We start from the raw sequence: 26,435 nt of genomic DNA, 5'->3' as shown, positions 1-26,435 counted from the left end.
GTCACCGTCTGCTGTTACTGCATGTCCGTTTGCCATGCTGGGATGGCTTCTGTTGTTGTAAACCTGAAGAAATGTTTTTGCAAAGTTAGATTCACTTAAGATAACGTTAAGCTAACATTTCAAAAGCCATCTAAAGAAAGTAAGAGGGTAAAACTTGCCTGTTTAGCTGCCTTTAGTAGAGCTGCTGCCTCCGGTTTGCCAGCCTGCGGCACCATTTTATAAAAGATGCCATCGGGATCTTGAAGCAGGGTATACGGCTCTCCATAGGCATCATTTTCCATGTATCTAGAACATAGAGACACACATGTTTTTCAGCAATTATATATAAAAAAAAGTGTGTGAGAATTTCCCCCCTGCTTCCAGTCTTTATGCTAAACTAAGTGACATGTGGCTCTAGGGCGGTATTTACATGTACCGTCATGTGAGGTATCAATCTGGAAGCAGCTAGTGCTTTTTGCCCATTTATTTCTGATGCAACAATGGAATTTCTACACTAGGGATCAACACAGGTCTATCCAGCACACGCTTCTCAAAATGTTTTCTATAGGAAAGTAACGTTATGAAGGAGTTGCAAACATCTTGCGTGTAAACCCCATGTTATAAAAAATTAAACAAGTTCTAGAATCTATGAGTAATGTAAGACCAGTATTCTATCGCTGTCTATGATAGTGTTGAGACGATGAGCAATGGTGAGTATGGCGCATTCTCTGAACTTGTCCCGTGGTTTTCTGGATCAGTTCATCTGTCCTGCATAACTTTTTAGAACTTTTGACAAACTATTCTAGGATTTTTCTTCAACACACTATACTATCACTTTTTGACATGCTAAACTATGGTTTTTATATTTTCTTTCCACGTACCATACTGTGACTTTCTCACTTTTTTTTCCGATATACAATAGTATGACTTTTGTATGTTTTTTTGACATACTGTATTATGACTTTTTTTGTCCAACTCAGCCTGCTAGCATAGCAGCAATGCTCTCCTTAATGACAGCTGGGCACTGCACCACTTTGTGAATTTGGCTAACCCGGGTGTCAGATCAGATTCACTAAACTCAGACAATATCTCAGGACCTTTCATATTGGATCGATTACACACAAGGTTCCATGGTATGATGCTCTTTGGATGCCTTTATATAGACCTTAGTGGTCCCCTTATACCATACCTGAATTATCTTTCCCAAAATTCATCCTTGGTGCAGAATTACAGCCACTAGAGCCAGTCCCACAATGAGCTTTCTTTAGTATGTGCTATTTTTGAGTCTGTAGCTTTTTACGCAGAGGGGGTGGTGCTCTTTGATTGTTTGAAAGCCATGTTGTCTCTCACTCATCGGTGGGCCAAATTCTCTGGGCGGGCAAAGTAACCGGTATGAGGTCATAAAGGGAAGATTCCACATCGGCCCATCTGATTTTTCATTTTCTCAAAGGCAGAGCAGGATAGCCAGGACTCGGTTCACACCTATCATCATTTCTAGCCACTGGAAGTGAAATTTTCATGCCATGGGACCTTTACGATGTCAGATTACATAGCAGCTGTTATTTCAATGTCTCAAAACATTTTTTCTTGGACCTGGTATCAGCGGTACCCGGTATTTAAGGCCTCGGATTACAACCAAAACAACTTCATCCTTAACAGATAAAGCATTGTTTTGAATTGTATTATATTATTTAAATTAAATTGTAACTTTAGCGCTTACTGCAGCCCAAAACAGAGGTATTATGAGTCTCTGCAAAGGAGGCTTTGTGCTCCACGTTTGTCTGCTTGAAGTGCTCTCTGCATGTGCAAGCTTTAACACACAATAGAAGGTCAGCTCATGCTTACCTGAGGAATGATGGACATCTTTTTGTGGAGGTCGTGGAGGCCGATCTCAGAGGTCAGAACACAATTGATGCAAATCTTCCCCTGAGGCTCAGACAGGAGGAAGAAAGCTGAGACCAGAGAGCTTCTCCATGCACCAGTTCTATCCGCATTACCAACCTGACACAGAAAAGCAGAATCCGATTCAATATATAAGCTTAGGTGTAACATTATGATAAATTAGCAGTATTCTGTCCTCGGAAGAGAAAAATGTCTGACCTTCTCTGGGTCAGAACAATGCTTAAAGGTTCTGCAGGACTAGCGGTCCTTCAGTGCTGCACGAGGAGCTGACCTGGTCAAAGGTCACCAGGCCTTTGCCGGGCCAATCAGGAGGATGACGCTTCTGGTTTTCCCAGGGTGCCTCACTCTCCAGTTTAGGAGTACTCCACCACTCTCTCGATCGACGTCACCTGAGTGTTTAATCAAACACAAAAAAAGACAAAGAAAAAAGAATAATTTTAAAATCAGTTCAGCTGCTTGCTGTATTTCGCTAAACTTTCTTTAAATTTTAAAAACATAACCACTTTTTTTATTGAACAAACCATTGAAAAAGACTAAGTTACATTTTAAAGTGTAGTTTTCTGCTGATACTCAGCGATTAAAAAACTCTTTCGAGATGCTGGATGTTGCAGCCTTTTTCGCGATGTGTTTATTGCGCCAGTTGATCTTGCAATAACAATATCAAAACGAGACCGGCTGATCGGAGCAGAGAGGAAATGCCAGTAAATTAACAGCATAGGTTTAGTTTGACCGTGAATTAATGATGCAGTCCAAATAAAGTTCCCTTTCCAAGGGCAGTTGGCTTGACTGAGCCAGAGAAAGACACTAATGCACATCTATCTGTCCATCTTCATATATTGTCTACTACATGTTTATTGTATCATTTATGTATGTACATCTTCTATTCCCAACACAGAACACTGAAGGCGGCATGAAAACACCCAATAATCTCTCAAGGACACCTTACTATTGGTGCAATTTCAAACATTTGCCAGCAGATGTCAGTATACGAGCACAAAAAACTCAGATGTCCAAATTCTTTCATGTAAAGGGCCAACATTTATCTAGATGAAAGGCCAAGAGCAGGAATAAACGTATATTACAGTAATTCTTGTAGTTCTTCATATATAAAAGTTACGTACCCTGTGTAATTCAATATGGAAGTTTAACAGCACTGCTCTTTACATTGCCAAAAAACTCAGATTCACTACTTTTAAGCTGCACAAAATATACGTTTTGTAGCTATCACATTTAGGAATTTACAGCACTTTCAAAATCAGAAGAATAAGCAGGCCCCCCAAAAAAGTGCAGGACCCAAATGGGGCGACCTTGGTCTACATCAATGGACCCCCCCTTTGGTACTTGTTAAACACAGTTTAGTGAAGGACACTTTTCCTTGAGGCAAAATACAGTAAAAGAAAATTAACCATGCTCAATAATCTAATCTTCCTCTATTGGAACACCATGGGGGCTCTTAAATATATACAGTATGGGGATGTTCATGTGCAGCCAGGAACAAGTGGAATCTTTAGTTGGATAGATTCACTGCTCTAGGCTACAAACTGTGTGTGTGTAGCCTACATACTGTGTGTGATTTAATATTAGACTGCCCCGCATGCTTGAAAACATATTCCATTACTTCTTTAATTTCAGAGTTTAATCATCTAAGACACCTGATTATTGTTGGGAGTATTAAATCTGGAATATTACTGATAATTTCCACCACAAATGTTGTCTTAAACAGATAAAAAAGACCCAGTGCGACTGGTTTATTGTTTCATATTTTGTATATAGTTCTACAATTTGATTTTGTTTGTTTCCTGACCTTTTTCATTCACATCCAACAGGCTTTGACAATGAAATGCACACTGATCCCTGGCACAGGAAACCATGTCTCTACAGCTGAAGCTGAATCTAAGCTCATTTTGCTTAAAATGGTCCAGTAAGTGCTGCTCTACTATTGGATACCAAATATGGACGGACAGCGCGTATGGAACGTGACTGGCTGAAGGGTAGCCCTGTTGATTTATACTCCTTCCCCTTGACCCTCACCGAGTCCGATACATTTTGACAGTCATGTCAAATAATCACTGTTTCACATTAACTGTTGTCCATGGTTACACACATACAGTCCTGCAATGCCCAATTGGTCTTTAACATATGATGAAAAGCATGAAGGCAGCAAAATGAAGTCAAGTATGCTGCAAGGCGCTATACTTTATAAATCTGTTGTCATGGGAACATGTCTGTATAATGTCTTTGCATTTATGCACCACTGTTGTTTTTGACTTCCTCCCCAAATGGAGGAGGACACGGTTCAGAGAAATAATGCCTCAAGTGCTGACTTCTTTCCATTAACTTTTTATCAACTAATTCAAAATACCATGTTTTCTTCCTGTAATAACCTGCTTCTGTGTTTTCACCAGTCTGTGTTTCATTCTTCCCCGCCGCGGACTGTTTTTAGAAGGGTCAAATCTATCTCAGCTGTTATCAGTGTCATGTCATGCTGTGTGTATGTTTGTGTGTGTCATACGAAGCAGCTTCATAAGCTCCTTTATCAGCCGTCCGGCACCCTCCGCTCCAGACTCCTGCTGTCTCTTTTTATTTTCCCTTACTTTCACACACACTCGGACACACATGCTCCTGGTCTCTTACTTTCTCTCTGTTTCAGTCTTTCACTCACACTCACTCTCTTTTAAACACACTCAGGCAGCCGTCTTAACACACTAAAATCACGAGCCCCTCACAAGCATCCTGTGTAAACATTTTCAGAGTATAGCCACGGGTGTACAAAGAAAGGAATTGATTATTAATCCTATGGCTCACTTATTGTTCAGCTAATAATAGCGCACAGCAGGCTTCACTGATAGGCCTATTATTGACAGACAGCAAAGTGGATTAACGGGAGACAAGGATTAATACGCATCCCTGGCTAAATCATATCTGTCTGTGTGCTTCACATTCTGCCTGTATGATTATCGTGCCCGTCTAGTCTAATAATTACCTTTTGTAAAATGAGCTTATTGATTACAGAAACTCATCTCACCCATCACCAATGTTATGTGAATTAAGGGTAAGGATAAAATGATGCTTTTTCATAATGGATTCTGGTGGATGACGATCATCTGGAAGTCATTACATTGGATCACCGAAGAAAAAGAGGTTCCATCAGGGTCTAAATTTGACTTTTCAAATGTGAACTCAGCTGGAGAGATGAAAAATAAAACCCAAGTGACATTGGTTAATAAGTAAAAAAACACTGTATGCAAGCACTGTTCTCAAGTTTTATAAACTCCCCTACACACACCCACACACACTCTAGTTTGGGAATGACCAACGTGCAGGGAACTCGCTCTTCCTTCACTTTGCGCAGCGATGCAACACATTCCAGCGCCACACCAGCTTCTACTTGGACCTTCCTTTAAATGGGGAAACACTGAAACTTGTCTTATAGCTGTAGGAGAGCTTCAGAGGGACGCAGCGCTCATGTGAGATCCATAATAAGGAGACATGTCTGCCAATCAAGGACTTCTCAACAGCGTCTTCTCCTGTTCTTCTCCTGCCTCCAAAGCCATAACCAAACGGAGGCTACGCCAAACCCGGAGCCTGGACCCCGCTATTATAAGACACGACACCGAGACCGAGGGAGTGAGTGGCGCACCGTTTTATGGGACGGCGGCGGACGGAGGTGTGTCTCCGGAGCGCTTGGCCGTGAAGCCGGCTTTACGCACCAATATTCAGAAACTGAAGGAGCCCATAACCCCGTCCCTCTCCTCTCCTTCTATACCTTTGGCTGTTTCTCCATCCTCCAACTTCCACTTTGACTATGATATAGAGAAACGTGCCAAAAGGAACACCGCCGGGGATTTACCGTTTCTGGTGAGGGGGCCCGGTACAGCGCCGTCCGGTAGCACCGGCACTCTGTTCTCTCCAAGGAGGTGGCTTCAGAAGAAAGTGCAGCCATCCAGTTCTCACGCTTACGTTGTGTGGAAATCAGAGGTACACTTTTTCTTTCTTTGATTCCAGTGCAGTGCATACGTTTCTTCGTCTGTGCTTTTGAATTCAATCTTGCTGCAGGTATTTTGTATTCAGTCCAATGCTAAACTTATGGGCACCACGCAGCCAACAAGGCAAAGAACCACCTGTTCCTTTTTTTTTCTTCAGAAAGTTCCTCGGTATTATGGACACATGCTAAAATATATGCTGTATGTCAGTACAGCAAACATAATTGAGGTCCAACTCCATCCCTTGATTTAAAACAGCAAGTCTACATGACAGCTTCTGGAACAATTAGAACAAAACAAGTTTATGTCTGCTAGAAGCACAGCGGACTGAAAAATGCTTTTTTTCCTTTAACTTAGAAAGTTGCTTGGAATTTCACTGGGCCTCCAATTAGACATGACTTGAGGAGGTGTGCGTGCGCGTGTGTGAGCATGTGTGTGTGCGTGCATGTGTGTGAGTGACCTAACTGGAAGATTTATGTTTTTTTTGAAGAGGGAGTGTTGACCCTGCTCTGACATCTGCACCTGGGAGCTGTCCAGTATCAAACCATTACAACTGGAGCAGTTATCTTGGTCTTGCCCAAGGGCACATGGGTAATTAACAGGGGGAAGGGGGAGCACTGATTCACTTCTACCTGGATTTTTTTTCCTTGTGTTTTCAGTCCGTAAGAGTCACACTTTAAGTAGTTCTGGGAAACAAGAAAAAAACTCTTATGGAGATTGAAGGATTAAATAAATCCATCTAAAGTGTTTTTTCCTCACAATCTTTTTGACTGTGCCGTCAATGGGTTGGTTTGGCTTTTTTCTTCATACAGGCTTCAAATTCAGTTTGAATAAAGGGAAGGCAGTGCATGAAATCCTTACCAAAACATACTTGAGCAACCTACTTACTGGGAGGAGGGGCTTTATAGGCTGCACTGTTGGCACAAACCCACATGCACTGGTGAGAAGGTATAATAATCTCCCTAGTTTCTTGTATGGATTCTTTCTGACAATATGTGTTTTGCTTGTGCAGCAAGGCCTGTTTGTGCTGATATGAGGGACTTAAGGACACATGGCCCGGGATTCGGTTCTCACGACTGCGAGTGGTCACAGGGTCAAAACCATGTGGCCCTCAAACAGCTCTCCCATCATTTCCTATCTCAGAGAGCGGCTCCAGCTTCGAACCCTGCACTTTCTTGCAGTGTGCCTCTCTTTCCTCCAACACACACATCCACAGTCTCTCTCCTCTGTTGGAGATGTCAAGAAGCGCTCACACAGGATTTTCCCACCCCTGCAACTCTGTTTTCCATGCCGATCCCCCCCCCCCCCCCCGGCCCACCGAGGATAACATGAGGCCATGAGGAGTCATTAGTACAATCTGGACCATGAAGTTATTGCACCTCGGAGTGTTTTTAAAAATACTGAGCCAAGAAGTGTTGCTGGTCTGCTGGACCTTAAAGTAAAATCCTGAAATGAAGTGTAAACCAAGACTAGGGTTGGAATGTACCGAACACAGTTGATTTAAGATGAATTAAGTTGCAATGTGCTTTTTTCCCCAAATGCAAACCTAATAAGCATATGTTGCATATCAATAACAGTTTCAATCAGATATCTTCATCAAGGAAAGGTTTAACAGACATACATCTTTTCCCACATTACTCAATTTCCATGCAGCAAGCAATTTAATGGCCTTCTTCACAAAACACCCAAACAAGCATGATTATATTACATTTTTATTTACATGTAGGCATACTCCCATATACACAAGTCCTCAACACATTTCTAACCACTTATAAAAATCCTCACAGTCGACAGACTCCAGGGACCTTGATCACATGCCCAGTTTATCCTCAAACTTAGTTTTTTTCAAGTTGTCCCTGTTTCATGTAATGTAATGGATTTGCTCAATGTCTGGCTATCAAAACGGTTCCAGCTTTCAGCTTCATTACCACATGATGATGAAATTACACTCCTCAAGTTAATTTGCAGAGAGGGCTAACATAAATTGCAGCAAATAACTGCACGATGACGAATCACGATATAAAATGTCCTTAATGTAATTTTCCGGAAATGTAATACTGAAACCACAATTTTTTCATTTCAAAATAGACTTAAGCAGCTTTTGAAATAGTTTTGAACCATTACCAGAATACACGTAGGTCTCAATTCATACAACAATGAAAAAAGAAATAGCTTTTAGACAACTTAAGACATTGTCTAAAGTTTATCAATACAAAAAGACTGTGTGTGTGTGTGTGTGTGTGTGTGTGTGTGTGTGTGTGTGTGTGTGTGTGTGTGTGTAGGGCAACCTGTGCTGATAAGTCTTGTGCTATGCCTTTTTAAGGAGGGAGACATGGACAGAGAGAGTGAGAGAGTGAGAGAGTGGAAGGAAGAAGAGGCAGAAATAAAGTGGAGATGTTATGGTTTGCATAAAGAGTGATGTTTGACAGTTATATTGGCCCTTAATAGCTATTTTTCCATGATCAGGTTGTTGATGTTGAAAGAACAATGACGCAAAAAAAAGAAGGAATCTTCTGAAAGTACCCTCTGTGTTGTTACAGCAGGAGGGCGAGTGACTGGAAATGCCTCTTCTTGTGGAGTGATTCATTTTGGCGTTAGGTGTCAAACCCACATGTTCTTGCAAAACAGCACAAGTATAAAAACACTGGAGGTTTTTACAGGAACACAGGAATTCAGCGTGTGATACATACACTGAACGGCCTTTCTGACAATATCTCGCTAATAAACGCTTATACAGGCACACAAAGGCTCGGCGAAGAAACAGTGGTCGGCTAATTTAATCCTGATTGTTTATGGGGCGCCAGAATGTTGACATTGTACATTCTATTAGAGCCACTTACCCTAATGCTTCAGAAGAGGGACGAAGTGAAGAAACCCATTCCAAAATGAGATCTCCACCATTTAAAAAAAACACTACAACTATTGCTACTAAATGATTGATAACAGTGGAACGGTTCATTGAGGTCAGAGCTTTGTGTTCTGGCGATGTAATCTGCATGCATTCACAAGCGCAATCAGTCCGGTGGCGTAGGGAAAATACTGTTACAGAGGTGATGAAAGCCCCAATTTTTACATGGAACTTCTTTAGGACCTCCTGAATTTCAGCCTAGGCACCCAACTGAAATATTGTAATTTTGTGTCCAATCACCTAAAAAACAATATCCGTGAAAAACGTTTTTGGGTTTTTCTCTTAAGTAAAATTGTTAGGGTAATGACCTTTTAAGTCCACTGAATTTGTTCCTTTTGTTAACTTGTGCTCAGGCCAGTAGATCTTCCAAATTATAAGTGGAACAGTGCCAAGACACCAAATACCTAAAAAAACTCAAAAGGTCCTGTTCCTGATAATAATAATTCAACTAGGTAATTCTTATAGCTACGGTATACATGGAACTCATAGTTTGGTCATTAGTTTTATGTTAGGCAGCATCACATCCCATCCCATCCCATTAAATCCTATTTGTGTGTGTCAGTACATAGCTCGATGCACTTTCAGTTATTTTGGTTTCCTATTGTAGTGGTGTTGCAGGTGAGAATGTCTTGATTTGTTGGTTTTTTTATGCTTACATAACATTGTTTCTGAGACTTCAATATATAGCTGAACTGGGTTCTATGTATTATTTGCCAGAAAGACTCCTCTGAACCCCTGAGATGTCCATGGCAGACACCTGGCACTGTGTGATAAATCTGATGCCTACAGATCATTTCTTGCTAATGTTGAGCAATTCAAGGAGATACACAAGCTTTCAACTAAACTATTTTGGGAATGATAAAACTGCTAGCAATTTTGCTTCACAATCAGCTTCTTGGCAAAAATCTAGCCCCCTAACGTTTAACAATTCAAAGCTTATGAAAGCAAGAAAAAAGAACGTGTGAAATGCTGTTGAATCTGGAGGAGGAAAGCCAATGAAACTCCAATGAGTGGATGTTCAAAAGTGCTTCTTCTGTGAGGGTGGGATAGATCAAGCTGCTCTCCATGATGTATCAACATTTGATAAGGACAGGAATATCCAAACCATGATCACTGAAGTTAAGGACACAAGTGTTCATTGTATTAGTAGACAGAGTGTGGACAATGACCACTCCATCCAAGATTTTGCAGTCAAAGCATGAGGGCGGCTGTGATTGCCCTGGGTGCTCAAGGCATTGAAGTAAGTCAGACTTTGTGCCTGGCAGGTGAAGCTTTCCAAAGTCAGAGAGGGAAAGAGGGAAGGGCTTTGGTTCATGTGCAAAATAATTCATCCAAATCACTCTCACGGCCTTGCATTGCAGTACACTGTGCAGCTGACCAGTGTGTCACGAGTGTCACGTTGTTCTGGAGCATTTTTATCTTTGTGTGTAGGTAATGTCTTGAGTTATGTTTGCTTGAAGCGTTGCAACAAATTCTTCTTGATTGGACCTTTGTGACAAACTATGTTTCTATTAAGATGAACACAGTTTTAGTCACGATTCATCTGCTCAGTTACGGCTGTCAAAAGTGACTAGATCCTTAAAGTCACCCAAGAAAGGGTTGCCCATTCTTTTAATAGTTTCAAACCAGTTGGCTACATGTCTTTGAAATGTCTTCTGTGTGGAAAGACACTGTTTGTGATGCTGGTTCTCCTTAATCCTTGGGATTATCCATGTCCTTTTCAAATTCTTTCAGCAATCCATTGCCTGAAAGCTTTTGGGTTTTCTGTGAGGCCAACTGCACCTTTGCAACCTTCCCCAATCGTATTCTCTTATTCATGAGATTGAAAAATAAGAGAGAAACCACCATCTCTTGAAAAAAAAAATTACATATTTTCTGCTGTCTTTTTTAATAATTCTGCCTATATTATTCAGGGCTTTTTGAGGTATACCGTGTCTTGGCACTCTGATACATTTATAATTCGGAAGATCTAATGGCCTGAGCACAAGTTAACAAACGGAAGCTTATTCAGTGTTCTTAAAAGGCCATAACCCTGAAAGTTTTACTTTAGTTTTTTTAATGTGATTTTACACTAAATTTCAATATCTCAGCTGGGTGCCTGGGCTGCAATCATTCAGGAGGTCCTAAAGAAGCTTCATGTAAGAATTGGTGCTTTTATCACCTTCTAATGGTATAATTTAATATGTGCAATACCCAACTGGACTACATCAGCTGCTAACACATAGTGGAATTAGAGGAAAAGAGAAGGAAAGGAAAAAAAAAATAATCTGCTTTCTCTGGCCTCTTGTGTAATTTAATCAAGGAAAGATTGTTAGGTGTGAAGGCTAAAGAGCTGCTATTAGTGTGCAAAAAGTCTTGATCCCAAACCGGATCTGTTTGGATTGGTTTAGTGACACCCACAGTGGGTGGTGATTTCTGTGTGTATGCACCAAGCAAATTCCATTTAAATATTTACTTTGGAACCAAACCATGGTCATGGCTACAGGGAATTTGGAAGATCGCCGTTTCTATTTCCTACTTGAGTTTAATTTAATGTAATGTTCTTTTGGTTTTCTGACCAGCAAAAATAGAAAAAGTTGGAATCACTCTCGCAAAAGCAAGTGGACAGAAAACACAAAAAGGCCCGCTATGCTAAACTGCTACAACTACATCTAGTCATAGTTCCACTAGCATTATTGCTACTCTACCTGGCACTGTTCAACCTTCCAACTGCTATAATTATTATGTATCGTACTTCACTATATCTGTATATCTCATATCAGTGTCTGTGTCCAAATCGGCAGTGACAGATGCGGCCCACCAAGAGCCCGGGTCTGAGGTTTTTGCCTGAAGGAAGTTTTTCCTCGCCACTTGAGGTTTCTGCGTAAAAGGAAGTTTTCCTCGACACTGTTGCACCAAATGCTTGCTCGTGGGAAATTGTTGGGTCTTTGTAAATTATAGAATGTGGTCTAGACCTACTCTCTGTGGTGTCTTGAGATAACTTGTTTGGATTTGACCCAACAAATAATATTGAAATGAATTGTGTATTTAATTGCCAGTATTTCACCAATGTCTTCACCCGACAGGTGCGTCAGAGAAGGACGGGTACGTCAAAAGTTGCAAAGAAACTCCAGCACACTGTCTAACTTGCAAAGATACATTTAATAGCCGGCAACGTTTCAGTAACAGACATTCATCAGGCAAAAAAAAAACAAAAAAACATGAAGGTCTAGAAACCAAACGTTGCCAGCTATTAGATTTATTTCTTTAGACAGTGTGCGGGAGTTTCTTTGCAACTTCATTTGGAATACTAACATTTAGACGCCATTGCTGACATATTACCATTCTTAAAATTCTCTAGATGCCCCTATGTCGATTTATGTTTAGACATGATTGTTGAACCACGTCAGAGTTGTCAGAGCTCGGAGAAAAAGTAGAGAAACACACTTTGACATTGGTTTGTTTGCTTCTTTAGGATCACTAAGTATGTTTTTTTTTATCTGCACTTCTAGTAAAAGTGCTACAGAAAGACTGGAAATCTTTCCTTTAAAAGTAACATTTACTTCATTCTCCAATGTTAATAAATAAACAACTATTACTAGAATCCTAACATTGGCTATTGAGTAGAAGGCCCTGTGCTGCATTAAAGGTTATATATATATGAAATATAGTAATAAAAAATGTTGTTACAAGTTTACTCATCCTATAAAAGCATAACAACTCATTTACCATAAATCAGGCCATGTTTTGTGAAACATTGCAGTATGAACTGCTGCACATGTTGGCTTTTGCTTATGCTATGAACCCTAAAAGCTGGGGCGGTGACACAGGTCATAGCTAGCTGTTAGGAATCTACATAAGTTTCTTACACTGAAACACAGTCTGAGCATTGGAAATCAATACTGCTGCTTTGAGAGACTTTTCACTGGTCACTTGTTTGAGAGGATTTTACCATTTGGTTACCTTTGGATTGCACCGAGAGATTCCCGTGCAGAAGCCCTTCGGCAGCTCTAACATCCAGATTGAGGACTAAAGGTCATTGAGCGTTTGCTGTCAGACACTCTTGGACCATGGTAATTTAATATTGAATGGGGAAAAGAAAACCCTGTCACTATCGCTATGCTCCATTCATACACCAAAATTCATATTTTCAGACAAGACTGTCCTCTATCTTAATGTGTCACGTTTCCTGCCACTGCTATTAGGGACGCCAATTCATGGGCCGTTTTAAAGAGTAGTAATAACTTATATCGCCACATGGTTTGGAGGACTTGTTCTTTGAGACAGACAGTGACATCTTTGCTGGTCTATGTGCTTTTTCTTACATTCTTGTCTTTGTTTTCTGCTTTGTAACTTTATTTTGAAAGGCTCTCTTTGGGGCTGGGTCATTACCAATTAATCATGCATATCACTTCCTCTCCCCTGCCGTCTCCTGCTCACCTGCATATTCACGTTACCTTCATTGCCACCAAACAAGCTACACATACAGTATATAGTTCATACTTTTCCCATTGTTCTAGGAAAGCATGCTTGGTCCCAGGATTTTATGATTGGTTGCTGAATCATCAATCACAAATTTCATTTTGAGGCAAACTTAACTATTGAATTAGTCCAATGACTTCAATGAAAACAAACATGGGGATAAACTTATCCATTTGAAAACTTTCAAACTCATACATGGAAGATTCCCTTTGCAATAGTTTTTCTCTACTCTAGGAAGTGGAGAGGCTTGAACTCGTGAACCTAACAGCTATTCGTTTTGTCATTCCTCCCTAAGTTCCCTCAAAGTGGGGAGGCTGCGCTGGAGGAACAAGACTTCGATGGTTTGACGGCTTTGGAATGCTCGTACCAAAATGCACACTGAAGCAAATTTGCATACTACCTTGGACACTTCAGCAAAGATTTGCAGAGTCGCGCCAACTTAAATTTTGGTTTAACCAAACAGTATTGCTGTAGCAAAAGCGTTGAGTGAGTGGACCATACTGTAGATGGAGTCAAATAAAGGATGTCACCACGCTGTTGCAAGAGCCTCTGTCAAAACACTGAAACTGGGATGGAGAACAGGTTGACTTTCATGGCTTAAAGCAATAGTTTATGATTTGGATCTGGTCACTGTAGTCTTCAAGTCACAGTCATCTGCTGGGAGTCAAAGGATATATTTAAAGATAATTTCTGAATTCATGCTGTTCCCATTAGAAACGTCTTTTATTTTGGGGTTGATTGTCTCTTTGAATGTGTTTTTCACTTCATCAGAATGAGTTATGAGGTCACTTTGAAGCAAACACAATGAACCTGTTGTTTCTTGCTGAAAAAACATTCCTAGTTATGAGATAAATGACCTCTCTGCGGTACGTGCTAGTAGCTCCCCTCAAGGGAAAAGCTCTGGATTTCTGAATGCGGGTCTGCATGCAGCTGTAGTTTGATTATGGGCCTTATTAAGTTTAATGGGCCTGGTTATTAACAGGAACAACCAACAGACAGACCAGACTGATTTCTGTATTCAAGGACAGATCAGAAATAGACTTCAGAGTAATACAGACACAGAGTACTGTACTATTAAACATGCTCGTTCAGCTGAAGTAGCTGCATCTTTACATGAGGTCACAGCTGTAGTGACATTCACTTTAAGTGGTCAGTTAGGCCCACTCTTTCTGGACCATCCTATTTTTCCTTTCTTTAATTTTTTTTTGCAAACATGAGCCAGTTGTAAGCAGTTAAAGGTGCACTCAAGTGGCTCAACGTTTCTGTGGTTCTAAGCAGTTGTTGTAGCTTGGCATGAGTGAACTAAACAAATGAGAGACCAGAGGAGACAGTTGGTAGCCTCTATCTCACTACAGTATTAAGCTGGATATCTACTTTATAAGGGTGATATGGCAGTATGTACAGCAACCCTGCCGTAGATACTGTACTCAGTGTGCAGGTTTTGATTTTAACTTAAGCGTCATATTCCCCACACATCACACATCCCCAAATGTGTTGTTGCATTTTAGCACATCAGCTCTGGTTTAGGGGCCATGTGTATAAGCTATACAAGACCTATTTAACTCTTTTACAACTATATGGCATATACATTTTTGACAGTGCACTATGCCAATACAAAACAAGCAAAACTCATCTCACTCACTCATTTATGATTTGCTTAGATGTTTTGGAGCTCTGCCCATTGACACATCCATAGGATGTTATCGGTGCATTTTTGGTACTAGTACACTTCATTGATTGTTGTTTTTGTTGGTGAGAAAGCACTACATACTCCTAAAAAAATCATAAGTTCTGTGAAAGTGGCCACATTTTATATTGGCTTTTCACTAATCCCAGATTCCTCAAAAGGTGCTTTTAACTTTTTTTTTTTAACACAGAACAGCGCCCTTTTCTTATTTTGTGCTGTAAAAAAAATATATCTTTATGCCATAAAGTAATCAGACAAACTACTATAGCAGAGCACACAGTGTGAAATGCAGTTCAGATGCCGATAGGATGTGACATCAACATTTGCTTCCAATGACATGTTACTATTACTAGAGACCCCATCACACTGTGAAATATGTATGGAAGAATATTTTAAGCTTCTTCTCATTTGTGCACAGAAACACGATAGCTCACTGGGCAATTGCTTTGACAAGATTGCATGATATTCTACGGAAAAGAACCATATGAAACAGCGGGGTTTGTTTGGCAGTGTTTAGGTTTAGCAATCTCACATATCCTTTGGGATGTTTTCTCAACAATGAAGGGGAAAAAAGGCAGTTTGAAATAGAGACAGCTGAAAAGTAAACATTAATTTCCGCAGCCAGAATCTCTGTCTGGTGCAGATTAAACCCTCTCCAGTGAGAAAGCAACAGTGTTGAGTTACTTTCAGTGTGTATAAATGTGTTTTTGTTTGATTGGTACAGAATCCAAAGGCAGTTGGTGGATGATCTAATTGTACACTTTTCAGTCTTGAAGGCAAAAAATGGCCACCCCCGTGTGTGTGTGTGTGTGTGTGTATTCATTACACTGACCCTTGTGTCCACTAATGTTCTCTCTAATATGGTTTGTCATGGGCCAGAGGGAAAGCATGGATAAGATCCTCTCAAATCTGCCAGAGTGTGTTAGGTTTACAACTTCCCATTTATGTATTTGTCTCAATCAGTGTAAACTTCAGTGATATGATACTCACACTGGGGGAAAACGTAATAGTAAAAATAATAACAGTAAGACGGAAACGGAAAAAAAAATGGTTGAGGGTTTTTAATGCTGGCTTAATGCTAACTTCCCTCCCATAAATTTGGCAAGTAACATGCAATAAAAAAAAAGTTGCAACAATTTTTTTTAATCATTATCAAATAAGCAATAGCGGCCTGTTCCCATACAACTAACCTGCATTTTCAATTACATTTCGAGGGAAACATGTTTAGCCCATTTTGTGTTTAGTTTTGACATATTACACATATGTTTATAATCCAAGTCTACGTTAAAGTGTGCGTGGGTCCAGTAGGAGGTGGATGGATGGTCAACCCATCAGGACTTACCCAGGAGACCACTGTTCATCTCCTTTTGTGACAGCAAAAGTCAATGTTGAATTAGGTTTACTTACAAAACCTCATTTACTTACGTATATACTTAACTTAGTAAATCTCGTACGCAACATACTTACCTACGTAACTTAAGTTACATAACCCAACCTTGTTTTTTCTTAACCCTTGTGTTGTCTTCCTGTCCACCATGAACTTGTTGTCCTTCCGGATCCAAATTTCCAGCGGTTTTGGCATTTTATTCTGTGCTTTTGACACACTTTTAAAAACTTTTTTGTCAAACTTTTTCATACATGGTCAAACTTAATATAAAAAAAAAGAAAAAATGAAAGTATTGTCAGGATTCGGTTTTGAAACCATATAAACTTTTTTTTCAAATGCTTTGAAACTGAATAAAACCGCCCAAATTCATAATCATTAAATTCATAAAAGATCATCCATTCATCCATGTTAAGAAGAAACTCCATAGGAACATTTTGATAGAATAAGCTTTGAAAGCGGGTCAAATTTTACCCTGAGGACAACACAAGGGTTAAAACAGTAGTTTTGTTTCAATTCACAGTGTCAACCACGGGTTTGAAAGTGCGACCGTTTCACGACGTGCACCTGTCGCCAGTACGAGGACATGCAGTCTGTAAGAAAATAGGTTTCCTTAGAAACGTAGTTAAGTTGCAGTTTAGTTAAATGGGAACTTCTTTTTTTTAGGTTCACTGTTGGCAATGGAAATGTGCGTCCGCTTTTTGTCTCAGATACTCTTACAAATGGCAGACCTTTGTGAGTCTGGAAAGCTGGAGAGAAAAAGCTCAGAAAGCTATATCAGCCGTTAGTTTGCCCGCTACTGCAATTCACCAACTAGCTCTGCCTATTAACCGCCTATTACACAATTGACCTTTATCATGAATGTGGACAAATTTATAGCATTTGACATTATTTTTTGCTTATCTCTAGAATGATATCAATCGAGAGAGCTTTTCCATCGTGACATTTTAATCAGGTCAATTGATTGACATACTGGATGTGTTTCAGTGAGTGGATGTATGCGTGCATCAATCTTCATAAGGCATATCAAGAGGATACTGCATGTTCATATCCTGTCGCTAAGAAAAATGAGCTCAAAGGAATAAAATCCAATATTTTTTATTTTTTATTTCATCTGAATGTGGGTCTGTGAACTCGGTGCATCTGAGTGCAATTTAGGACATTTTGCTTACAGCTCTCAAAGATGTCCTATCAAATTTCTTGGTTGTCTCTGTTGTTCTAAGTCATTTCCTGTTTTACCCATGGTGGTAGCCCAGTCTCCCCTTTACTCTCTGCTTGTTGTATATTCTTGTTTGTACTACAGAGTATTTGACCTAAGGGTCGTGCCTTCCTTTGCAGGCCTAGTTATTACTGAATAAAACATTTTTAAGCTGTATTTTGTAAGGATTAACTGAAGTTTCTGCTTACACATGCATGATTTAGCGTAGTTAAGCTTTAATTAATACCTGTGAGTGTGCACACTTCTGTGTGTATGTGTTGATCATTTGATCAAAGAAATCATGCATTTTGCTTGGTGCACTTCCTTCATTTATGTGTCTGAGCCTTTTCAGTGGGAGGTTAAGGAATTATTTATTTGACATTCCAGGTCAGAGCTTCATGCCGAGGCCCTGGGGCTCCTACTGAAAGAGGGGTGGCTACTAACTGGTTGACCGCCCAACTTCCTCATTTCTCCTCTTCCACCCATCCCTTTTCTTCCTGGTTTAATTTTTCTTCACATTAGCCTACTTGTGTCCATTCTTCACTTTTATAGACATTTCCTGGCTATATCCTCCTCATTTGGACTGCAAACCCCCCTCTTTCTTTCTTATCTCTAGTTTATGCTAAATGAAGCAACCGTAGCAAAAGCATGAGCTCACACCAGCTTGATTTTACTGTTGAAGAAACAAGAACCAAGCTGGGATCCCAGCCTGTGTTTGTTGGACAGGTTCAGCGTTGCCCTTCCAAAGACTGCACTGAAAGCATGCAGAAATTTGTTCTGACATGGAAGCTCATTTGAACTGACCTGCCAAAGGAGCCAAAAGGTGGCTGTGTCATCCCTCAAATTGCTGCGTAAAAATAACATTTTTATAGACAACTTTTAGTTTTTACTGCTTTTCTTTCACTAAACTCATATTCTCATTCATATATCCAAAGCTGTTGCTGATGACCTCTCAGGCCAAAGTTCCATTTGTAGACAATACAAAAAAGTAATTTTGCCATCAAACTTACAAACTTAGCATGTTCAAGCTCCCCAGGAGGGGGAGGAGGAGGATGATAACTTTTCAATTTTTCACCCAACATGAACTTGTTTCAAGGTCAACATTGCGTATAAGATATCCAATCATCTGTTTGGCAGAGTGGCATGAAAACTAGTTCAATTGCAGACTTATTTTCTGTTAATCAGCGTTTCAGCTCTAGCACTGTTATATTTCAAAACGAACATGGACGTGGTTGTGTTTATTATACTTTTGGTGTCTGCATCAGCAGGCATGTTCACGCATGTGAGATGGGAAAGTATAAAATGAGCTAAGGCATTACCAAAGCTTCCTTCCAACTCGTTCACATTAAAGATGCACTAGCATGGCTTCAAACTGTATTCTCTAAGGAACTTTTCCTGTTCTAATTGTGTTTACTTAAAAGCCATCTTCCCAGCTTCTTATCTCCTCGCTCCCCCTAACTGGGCTGGCAGGAGTTAAACCAGTCACCATTAAAGTTGGGAGCAAACTCGGGCTCAAACAACTTGTCAACATGGAATACTTGTCTTTGGGGAAAACTAAACTTTGGCTTTTAATTTCAGTACAGCGAGAAATGCAAAGTGATTAAAGTAACGGAACGAGGAGTCCGTTAGCTGTACACATCTGCTGAAAGTTTCTTTTAAGGGTCAAGAAGTCAGTAGGGTGTAAGGATTGCAAATCAAGTCATGTTATACTTAATACTCAAGTGACAAATGCCTCTCTTTTGTGACTGCCTGTCTCAGCAGCCATTATGAAAGCAAATCCCTGTCATATAAATATGACTCGGCCCCTGAAAAGCAAAGTGATTTAAACCGGAGGACCTCTCCCCACTCCAACTCCCCTCCCAAATGTCTCCAACAGTGAGGGAGCAAATCCGAATGAGACAGCAGGCATTTTAGACACAGCTGTAGCTCTGCGGCTATAAATAGAAACATAACTCAGCGAGAAACACTCAAGTTCCACAAGCAAGGCAGAGAGTGTCATTCTGGATGCAGGTGTGTGTGTGTGTGTGTGTGTGTGTGTGTGTGTGTGTGTGTGTGTGTGTGTGTTTAAGAGGATTGTGCAGTTCACGCATTACCTCCAGTTAAAATGGGATGTGTGTTTTATTAAAGCCAGAGAAACTTTAGTGCAAAGTTTGTGGTAACCATGCTAGGAAACAACTTCCTAAGCCTCTTATCAGAAAGGCATTATAATGAGAATACTGAACAAGAGTTAGTATCTGAATGTTTTGATGCCATCTAGTGGACATTTGAAAATGATCTCTTTATTAACATAATCTTCCCATGACAGTGTTCAAACATTCCACCTACCATGACATACATTTGCCTCATATACACACAAAAACTAGATACCAATATATTGTATGTTAATATTCAAATAAAGTTTGTATTATTACCTTCAATTTAAAACAACGATGCTTTAATTTGGACTTATTTTTCCTTTCCAAGTCAGTCTGTAAGTTTCCAGTTATACCAGAAATGTTGCCACTTATAAATCTACTTCCACCACGGCAACTCTTGGTGAGATCATCATATGCACATTTGGCATTTTTGTGAAAGTGTAGATAAAAAATAAATGTAAGGAGTTATGTTTGCCATCAGAGGGTGCCAGTCAGCTTCTAACAAATCTATGTGTTGGATGAACTTGGGGAAAATTCAGCAACACTGTCTGGCCACACACACAAACACTCTCACTGACACAAATGATGAATCACAGTAAAAATGTGGGTGGGCTGCATTGTGGCCAGTCACAGCTGTGCACATCTGTCTCATAGGCCTCTCCATGTCATAAGTATCTTACAAAAACATTACAATAGCTGATACCAGCTGCAAGCAGAGCATATTTCACAGCACTGGGGCCAAATTAAACTGTTTAAAATGCATTGGACAGGGAGGAAAATTGTAACAATTTGATCCGAGCCTCTGAAATGTGTCCATCTGAAAATAAAATGAAACGGTTGTCTGCAGAGCACTTATACAATACACGCACGCATAGATGTCCCTTTTAAATAGCCTCACTTAAAAAAATGTAACTAATAAAACCTTCTGGTAAATGTGGGCTTGTGCTGTCACCAACACACACACACACACACACACACACACACACACATACACACCCCTGTGTATTTGTTCTGATTTAGTAAGGAACAGCGTCACTTCCAAGCAGAGATCATATTCTCTCCTGCAGAGTACCTTCCCAGAATATTAATCTGTGTGTGTGTTAGAGAGTGGAAGAGAGAGAGATAGAGCAAGAGAGTATACATAAGATATTAGTTTTTGAGAACCAGTAGTCCCCCACATTGCAAAATACAAAAGAAGACTTATAAAGAAGAAGTATTTTTGGCCCACTTTTTGGACTTTCCTTTTGCAAAGTTAAAAGGAGGAGTTTGACTTTGGGCTATTTGTATTATTATTTCCTAATAAGTACATGTTCATTTGCCCCTTTCTATGGATGATTGCTATAACACAAGAGCAAATCAGCCAAATGCCAGCTCAGGAATTGTTTTAAAACTGCTGTACACCTGGCGTCTTTTACTGGAAAGATTCCACCAGTGCAGTAAGTGATGCGTTTTACAATCCCAGCAGCAACAAACAGCAGAGGTTTGTTTGCAATAAACATAAGAAGAAGTGGGTGGTTGACATGACCAACGACGGCCACCATGGCTAAAAACATCAACAAACCCTTGTATGAATGTCTTCTCACTTTAAAGGCATCAGTCATCTTCTCATCTTGCAACCTCTAAATCAGTTCAGGGCTCTGTTTGTTTTCTAACCCTGTGGTTTCTGTGCATCATGTTTCAGCCTCAGTCACTCTGCTCAATAGAAAGAAAATGTTTTTTTCATCAAATGTATCATCTGTGTTTCACTCACGTGCACTTAAAATAAGGATAAGGGGGTGCAGTAAAGCTCATGGATGGATGTCGCAACCCAAGTGTCAATTAGCATGTGGGATACACACTAAAGATTCAATGAAAGCCCTTAACATGGGCTGATGATGAAGAGAGACGAATTGACTTAAAGAGGAAGCTACAGCTGTCTTTCTAAACTATAGGTGACTTTAGAGATGGCTGTGCTGCATGAGATTAACAATGAGGCGTGTCAGTCTGGTTTCACGCTGAGAGCTGCAATTTGTCATAAGTTGACCTAATTGGAGGAGGTTTGCTGCTGCAGAGCTACCAGGTTTAAGTGAGAAAGCGTGGGAAATGGGGACTTCGGCTGGAGAAGAGATATGAAAAGTGGGAATATCAAGACAGACAGAGAGAAAGTAAAGGGAGAAAAAGAGAATGAGGGGCCAGTGGAGAGATGGGGTAAAACCACTCTCTCTCACTTACACACACACACACACACACCCACACACACCTGGGTTTGATTAGCTCAGGCTAGCAGGGAGGCTGTGTGTTAATGGAGATTTAATAGGCTCTGAAATGATTTACCACAGGCTGTGTGTGTGTGTGTGTGTGTGTGTGTGTGTGTGTGTGTGTGTGTGTGTGTGCGCGCGCGTGGATTTGTATTTTTTTTATGTTTACCTGCATGTCCTCATGCCTTTTGGCGTCATGACGTTATTAAATCTTTCCATTTTGCTTTCTCCTAACAGCGGGGACAGTCGTCTATTGAAACGCCAACATGCTGGGTAATCATAACAGTGCCAAATAGATGTTTGGATGTGGTTCATTGGGTGTGTTTATAGGATTTAGTTGGGAATCTACATTGGACTGAAGGAATGCTGGTAAACTGTAAGTGTCTAGTGCCAGAGTGATACTGGATTTTAAGGCTGTGAGTTTTAAACGCCTGGCAAGGATGCATTTTTTAACGTAAACACTTAAAAATGTGGTATAAATTTGGATCATTAAAGGGGCATTCATTTATTATCTAAAAAGCTGAGTTTGCTAATGTGGAATGACAAGTACTGTAACTTTCAAAAAGGATTCAAAAGCATCTGAGAAGGAAGTTCGATCACATTGAAATGAACTTAGTCCTGTGTAGCACAATGCAACCACACTTTCATTGTTTCATATTCATTTCAAGGATTTCACATTTAACTCCAAAGACTCTCCCTCTTTGTGACTGTGAGGTTCCGTCTGTCGCTGTGGCAACATCTCAGTGACGTAAACACGCCAGTGACCATGGCTGTAGGACTGAGAACAAAAGACACAGCATCCTTCTCGAACGTAAGCATTAGGAGATAGTTTATATGTTCAAAGGCTCTGACGCAGTTAGCGCAGGTTCTCGGCAAAGGAAAAATCCAACATCGACTGAAACAATAAATAGATTTCAAAATGGCAACAAAGATGTTGAGGTGAAAAACTATCATCTACCTTAAACATCTTAATCATCACTCATGCATTCCGTGACATTATTGTCTCATACTGTTCTGTGTAGGGCTGATTGAGAGTGCCACTTGCAGGGGACATTTATATTTTAGAGTAACTCAGCAACAGAGGTGCTGCAATGATTTCTGTGCAAAATGTGGCCTCTAAGGTCTCAGTGAATATTGTTGCTGTGGAACATATGTCACGTTTTACGGGAAAAAAAAAAGTCAAGGCACTGTATTGAACACCCTAGAGAAAATGGAGAGATTAGAAATAATATACTGTAGGCTGACAGTGTGGAAGAACTCAATGACCTCAAACTTTGTTTCCTAATTCTTCTCAAAATGCTTAATGCTTCTTGTTGAGCATATTGTAATTTCAAGTTTACATTTACATTTAATTTTCAAGTTTAATGGTAGGCTACTTACAAATGCATACCATTGATACATTGAATGAAATATGGCAAATGTCTTCCAAATAAAGCTGAGTTAGAGAAGCTGATGTAAAAGGGATAGCTGGCAGGTTGCAGTGTGGAACATTAACAGATAATCAGATATGTATCAGTTATTATTAGCTGTGCAATATGTTTGCATCAAGTCGAATCACATAACATACATGGTGAACTAAAAAAATTGAAGGGCAGTTTTTATACCAACCTTCCCTGAATCTCCACATTCACGCCGGCTCCAAGGAGACAAAATGTTCAGCCCTGCAGGAGGTGGGCAACATCATTAAGTCTCTAACTCTTGTACTTTACAATTAAGATTAACTTGTCTATCATTATATATTTTTATAAAAAGGTAAAAAACTGAGCTGCTTTTCTTATCAAATTCCATTTTAGATGCTTGGAGCCAGAGAAAAAAATACTATCATACACAATTTAGGTAACATCCTTTTTTCTTAACATACCATACTTTCATTATTGCTTTTACTTAACAAAAAGGAATGTGCATTAAGCAAAAAGGCATACACTTATTTCATGGTTAAATGACTTACAGTAACTGGTGCAAACTTAGTTTGTGTGTGTGTGTGTGTGTGTGTGTGTGTGTGTGTGTGTGTGTGTGTGTGTGTGTGTGTGTACGTAGCATGATATGAGGTGGTGGGAGTGTGGGTAGAGCAAACAGGGGAGTTGAGCTTGAATTCCATCTGCATTCCAGAGACAGAAAAATAGATGAAATGGATCTGTCCCCCTTCACCTCCTGTCTTTCTTATACTTCTTTCTTCTTCTCATCCTATGCCTCCACCCAAACACAAACACACACACAAACACAAACACACACAATCTGCCTGGTGAAGCTTATGTTAAACCACATGACAATATTGTCTTGGAAATTACAAACCTCAGAACACAAAACCTGTGCGCTCGCATTTATAGCAGGAAGAGTGGTTGGCTAACTTGTTAAAAAGACAACACTGTCGATATTCCACTTGTTTCCTATGGTCAACAAATCCCATGAAAAACCAACAATAAATTCAGTAACAACTAGTACTGTCTGTACAGCCAAAGCCAAATACCGCTTTTCCCACGTACCATAGACCCAAGAAATCATTAACTGTTTGTGCCATTCTCACATACAAAGTCCTGTTGCCATAAATACTCAGGAGCACAAAATAGTATTCATTCACGGCAGGGAAAAGTCCCCAACAAAATCTACTACTCCTATTTTAGCAATGTTTGGTAAAAAACAAAGCCAAGCTGTTTCTGGAAATTATTGAGCTTATTTTAATTACTCTATAGTTTTGTGATCCATTTTTAAACATGCACTGGTTCAGTTGGAATAAATGGGCCACACAGCTTATCAATGATTGTTTTGACAGTAAGAACTTGCAGTTTACATCCATGTCCGTCTTTACTCATAGAATATAAGCAGTGAAGATAGAAAAGTCCAGGGTGCTCAGGAAGTTCAGTCAGATGTTTAAAGGTGCTCTTGGGGTCTGGAATTCAATAGAGTATTGAAAAAAGGAAATCCATGGCACTCTTCTTTAAAATTATTTAAAAAGCCTTTGACTGGCTTTTAAATACATAGGGAGAAGCAACCCACGCTTAGCAACACAGACAGCCTTCTTCAGGCATTGAATAATGGACAGTAAGGTGTTTTTGGCCAACATTATGATGTCACAGTGTAGTACGTTGGGTATGAAATGTCATCACTTCATTATTTTATCCTCATTATTCCGCACCCGCTGCACTAATTTTCCGACCAATCTTCTGCTCCATTGTCCCCTCACTCGTGAACAAGACACCAAGGTATTTAAACTCCTTCACTTGGGGTAAGGACTCATTTCCTATCTGAAGAAGTCATTTGTGTGAAATTCTGTCCTGAGCATAGGAACTCATTAGTAAACGCCAAATATGTGTTTTGTGAGGTCACGGTGACCTTTGACCCCCAAAATCTAATCAGTTGATCCTTGAGTCCAAGTGGACCAAATGTAAAGATAGTCCTTCAAGGCGTTCTTGAGATTGCCTGTTCACAAGAATGGGACGTGCAGACGTGCAACATAATGCCTCAGGCCACGGATCTCACTGGCGCCGAGGCATAAACATATTGAATTACACCATCCTTAGACTGTGGGTAATATGAGCATAAATTCATCAATGTATACCATTAATTTTTGGTACTCCAATTGCATAATGCCAAATGCAAAAATAAAATGCACTGTATAATGGCAGTAAAGGGTCTATCACTGTCCACCTCGCCAGTGGAAACAGGAAAGAAGTTTCTGGGAGTGACAGATCAGCGCAATAATATTTACATTAGATGGAATTTTACTGTAGAAGACAAAGTTTTCTCAGGTCCAGTTCATTGGCTGGTCCAGACGAATTTTATTCACTGCGCAGTGGAGACAGAAGCTTACAAGAAGCTCTAAGAGTCTCTCTGACCAGGATGAGTTTTCTGGTCAGGGTTTTATACGAAACTACAGGAAGCAACAGAATAACAAAAGCTGAGAAAGCATTCACTCACAAAACTTGCATAAACCTAATACATCTACTTAAACGATTGAAAAGCGGTCCTTTTTTTAAACGACGTGTGAGCTCCTGTTGGAGTTGGCTCCGACTCTTGAAGAAAAGGTGTCACTCACAGTGCCCAAAGTAAAAGGCTTTGTTTTAACACCAAGCTAGACAAAATGCTGCCAGAATTAATCAATTCGGGAGACACTAAAACATTGTTCAAGAAAATAATAGGAACTCAATTGATGAGCAGGAAAGAGAATATCCCAATAAAAAAGACTAAAACTGTTAGGTAATTCCTTTTTTTCCACACTACCAATTTACTTGCCTGGATGCCAGCCAAACCTAGCCCCGCCCACAACATTTTAGGTCGGGAAGTTCGGTCTGGACTTGATCCAACTATGGTCAAACCAGAGCGGTTTGGACCAATCAAATTGTCAGATGATAGACAGATGAGAACACTAAGACAATCAACCATGTCACCGAAGAGCACTTGGGGTGAATTTGTTTACAACAAAGATGGCTGCCGCCGGAGAATTGAGATGTGTAGATTCCACAATTGCATCTGTTATAGAAGATTTCGACAGCACATTCATTTTAAAAGAGGAACATAGCACCACCATCAAGGGATTTGTCGATTGGAAAGATGTTTTTGCCGT

At 40.0% G+C, this 26,435-nt stretch overlaps 1 protein-coding gene across 3 annotated transcripts in view; it reads left to right on the top strand.

Moving 5' to 3' along the window:
* The first annotated feature begins 5,180 nt into the window (after positions 1 to 5,180).
* The window catches only part of LOC117939344 (rho GTPase-activating protein 6-like), a 69,102-nt gene continuing 47,847 nt past the window's right edge, over positions 5,181 to 26,435 (top strand). For 2 of the 3 annotated variants that reach the window (XM_034864599.1, XM_034864600.1), the window contains exon 1: positions 5,181 to 5,859. In XM_034864599.1, coding sequence (XP_034720490.1) covers positions 5,371 to 5,859 — 489 coding nt within the window. In that variant the 5' untranslated portion in view covers positions 5,181 to 5,370. Of the gene's footprint in view, positions 5,860 to 22,564; positions 22,686 to 26,435 lie in introns of all 3 variants that reach the window. The other variant, XM_034864601.1, reaches the window with a different exon arrangement.

Source organism: Etheostoma cragini, chromosome 24, assembly GCF_013103735.1.
Source record: "Etheostoma cragini isolate CJK2018 chromosome 24, CSU_Ecrag_1.0, whole genome shotgun sequence".
Lineage (NCBI taxonomy): Eukaryota > Metazoa > Chordata > Actinopteri > Perciformes > Percidae > Etheostoma > Etheostoma cragini.
The sequence above is the reverse complement of the archived record's forward strand: the minus strand, read 5'-3'. Positions and strand labels throughout refer to the sequence as shown.